Source organism: Oxyura jamaicensis, unplaced genomic scaffold (genome assembly GCF_011077185.1).
Source record: "Oxyura jamaicensis isolate SHBP4307 breed ruddy duck unplaced genomic scaffold, BPBGC_Ojam_1.0 oxyUn_random_OJ69218, whole genome shotgun sequence".
Classification (NCBI taxonomy): Eukaryota; Metazoa; Chordata; class Aves; order Anseriformes; family Anatidae; genus Oxyura; species Oxyura jamaicensis.
In genome coordinates, this window is record NW_023309268.1 from 1 (window position 1) to 2,335 (window position 2,335).

The 2,335-nt window shown below is 66.8% G+C and overlaps 1 protein-coding gene across 1 annotated transcript; it reads left to right on the top strand.

Annotated features, from left to right (window-relative positions):
- The first annotated feature begins 230 nt into the window (after positions 1–230).
- Positions 231–2,329, top strand: LOC118159266. The gene is made up of 7 exons (XM_035313871.1): positions 231–427; positions 687–799; positions 1,220–1,283; positions 1,398–1,462; positions 1,571–1,608; positions 1,780–1,822; positions 1,991–2,329. Exons 1-7 carry the CDS (start codon positions 231–233, stop codon positions 2,083–2,085), a joined length of 615 nt encoding a protein of 204 aa, XP_035169762.1. The 3' UTR covers positions 2,086–2,329.
- The last annotated feature ends 6 nt before the right edge of the window (positions 2,330–2,335 follow it).

A 2,335-nucleotide genomic window follows, 5' to 3' on the forward strand; every position in this document is an offset into this window, starting at 1 on the left:
TGCTTGGGGACGTGGGGGACACGGTGGGGACGTGGCAGGGACACACGGGATTTTCTGGGGAGTGGGACTCGAGGGGATGGTTTGGGGACATGCAGGGGACATGTGTGGACCCATGGGGACACGTTGGGGACATGGAGGGGACACGGGGTGTGCTGGGGTTTGGGGACTTGCTGGGAACATAGTGGGGACACTTGGGGACATGTCAGGACACAGGGACCTGCTGGTGACGTATGGGGGACAAGCTGGGGACACGTTGGGGACATAAGGGGAGTGCGGGGGTGTCCCTTAAGGAGGGGCTGGGGACACCCTGGGGACGTGGTGGCACTTGTCACTTGTGCCAGCGCCTGGCGCAGGAGGTGGCACAGCAGAAGGGCCGGGCAGAGGCGGCCGAGGAGGCGCTGGGGGGACTGGCCCAGGCGGCTGCCAGGTACTGGGAGCACTGGGGGGGACTGGAGGGAAACTGGGAGGGACTGGGGAGGGAACTGGGATGGGCTGGGAACCAGTTGGTGGCACTGGGAGGGACCGGGGCGGGGGGGAACTGGGGTGTGCTGGGGACCACTTGGTGGCACTGGGAGGACACTGGGAGGGACAGGAGGAGAACTGGGAGGGACGGGGGGAACTGGGAGGCACTGGGCAGGACGTGGGGGTGCTGGGCCGGACGCTGAGCCCTGTCCCCGTGTCCCCAGGCTGGCAGCGGCGGTGACGGGACGCGAGGCTGCGGTGACAGCAGCCACCAGGGCCTTGGGTGGCCTCAGCGCCCGGCTGCGTCGTGCGGGGCGGCGGCTGCGGGTCCTGCAGGGTGAGGGGATGGGGACACGGGGACACGGGGGTGGGGACAGGGCAAGGTGGGGACAGGGGACATGGGGAGGGGACAGGGACATGGGAACACAGGGACGTGGGGACACGGGGACAAGGAGAAGGATGGGGACATGGGGACAACCAGAAGGTGTCAGGGATATGGGGAGATGACAGGGACATGGGTTGGGGACAGGGATATGGGTGGGGGACATGGGGACAACCAGAAGGGGACAGGGACATGGAGTGGGGACAAGGACATGGGTTGGGGACAAGGTTGGGGACACATGGCCATGGGGACACAAGGATGGGACGTGGACGGGGCTGTGGTGGTCCTGTGTGGCTCCAGTGTCACTGTCACCCCCCTCGGGTGGCCATCACCCTCTGGGCAGCCAGCCAGCGTCACCCTGTCCCTTGTCCCCAGGGCTGATGGCCCCGGTGGTGGCCCTGGACTGGCCGCGGTGGCAGTGGGAGCCAGCGGGTGACAAGTAAGTGACAGGCATGGGGGGACACCGGGGGACCCTGAGAGTGACAAGAGGTGGCAGGGGGCCCTGCCCTTGCTCTCGGGGACTCCAAGGATGACACGGTGGCACTGTCCCCAGCCTGGTGGCCGAGGTGACAGGAGGAGCCCGTCAGCCTGTGGGGACATCCGAGCCCCAGCACAGCGGTGAGCAGGGACACTTTGGGGACACTTTGCGGACCCGGTGTCACCTTAGATGAGTGGCAGCTATGTCCCCCGTGGTGTCCCCATGGTGGCATGTCCCTGTCCCCACAGGGGTGGCCTCAGGGCTGGCCAAGGTGACACAGGACGAGGTGACACGGGACGAAGTGATGCGGGACCGGGTGACATGGGACAAGGTGACATAGGGAGGGGACACCGGTGGTGGGCTGCAGACGTGGGGAGGGGACACAGGGTGTGGGGGGGGTGCTTGGGGACAGGGGTGGCTGCAGTCCCCCCAATGTCCCCCCTTGTCCCCTGCCCAGGCCACCCCCTGTGGGGACAGGATGAGCGTCCCCCCCGGCAGAGGTAGGTCTGGTGTCCCCACGTCCCCCTGCAGTGTCCCCATGTCCCCATCTCCATGGGTGTCCTCTGGGTGTCCGCGTGTCCCCCTCCACTCCCAAATGTCCCCCGCAGTGTCTTGGGGTCCCCCCGCACCCCAGTGTCCCCTCCTGTCCCCCAATGCCCCCCCCCCAGTGGCGCTGGGCTCCCTCGTGACACAGCTGCAGGCCCTGGGCGCCGCCATCCTCGGGGACCTCGAGGACGATGGGGGCATCGGGGACCCCCCCTGACCGGTGTCCAGGTGAGTCACCCCCCGTGTCACCTCCCAGGTGACAGTGCCACCCCTGGGCCCTGTCACACGCTGGCTCTCGCCACCCCCAATGATTGATTTTATTTGAATTTCACAGGTTTTGCCCCTTTTTCACGTCGTTTCGGCCCATTAAAGCTGTGATACCGCTGGTGGCCCCGTGTCCTCTTGAGGGTGGCACTTGGGGACAGGGACAGGAGTGTCCCCGTGGTTTAGGCTGGCATAGGGGGGAT

What these genes read in the sequence shown, in the direction of transcription:
- LOC118159266 (XM_035313871.1), top strand. Translation starts at nt 231, where the DNA reads ATGGGGGACAAGCTGGGGACACGTTGGGGACATAAGGGGAGTGCGGGG. An exon ending in ATCCGAGCCCCAGCACAGCG is followed by an intron (nt 1,463 to 1,570) that starts GTGAGCAGGGAC and finishes CTGTCCCCACAG; the next exon opens with GGGTGGCCTCAGGGCTGGCC. An exon ending in GAGCGTCCCCCCCGGCAGAG is followed by an intron (nt 1,823 to 1,990) that starts GTAGGTCTGGTG and finishes CCCCCCCCCCAG; the next exon opens with TGGCGCTGGGCTCCCTCGTG.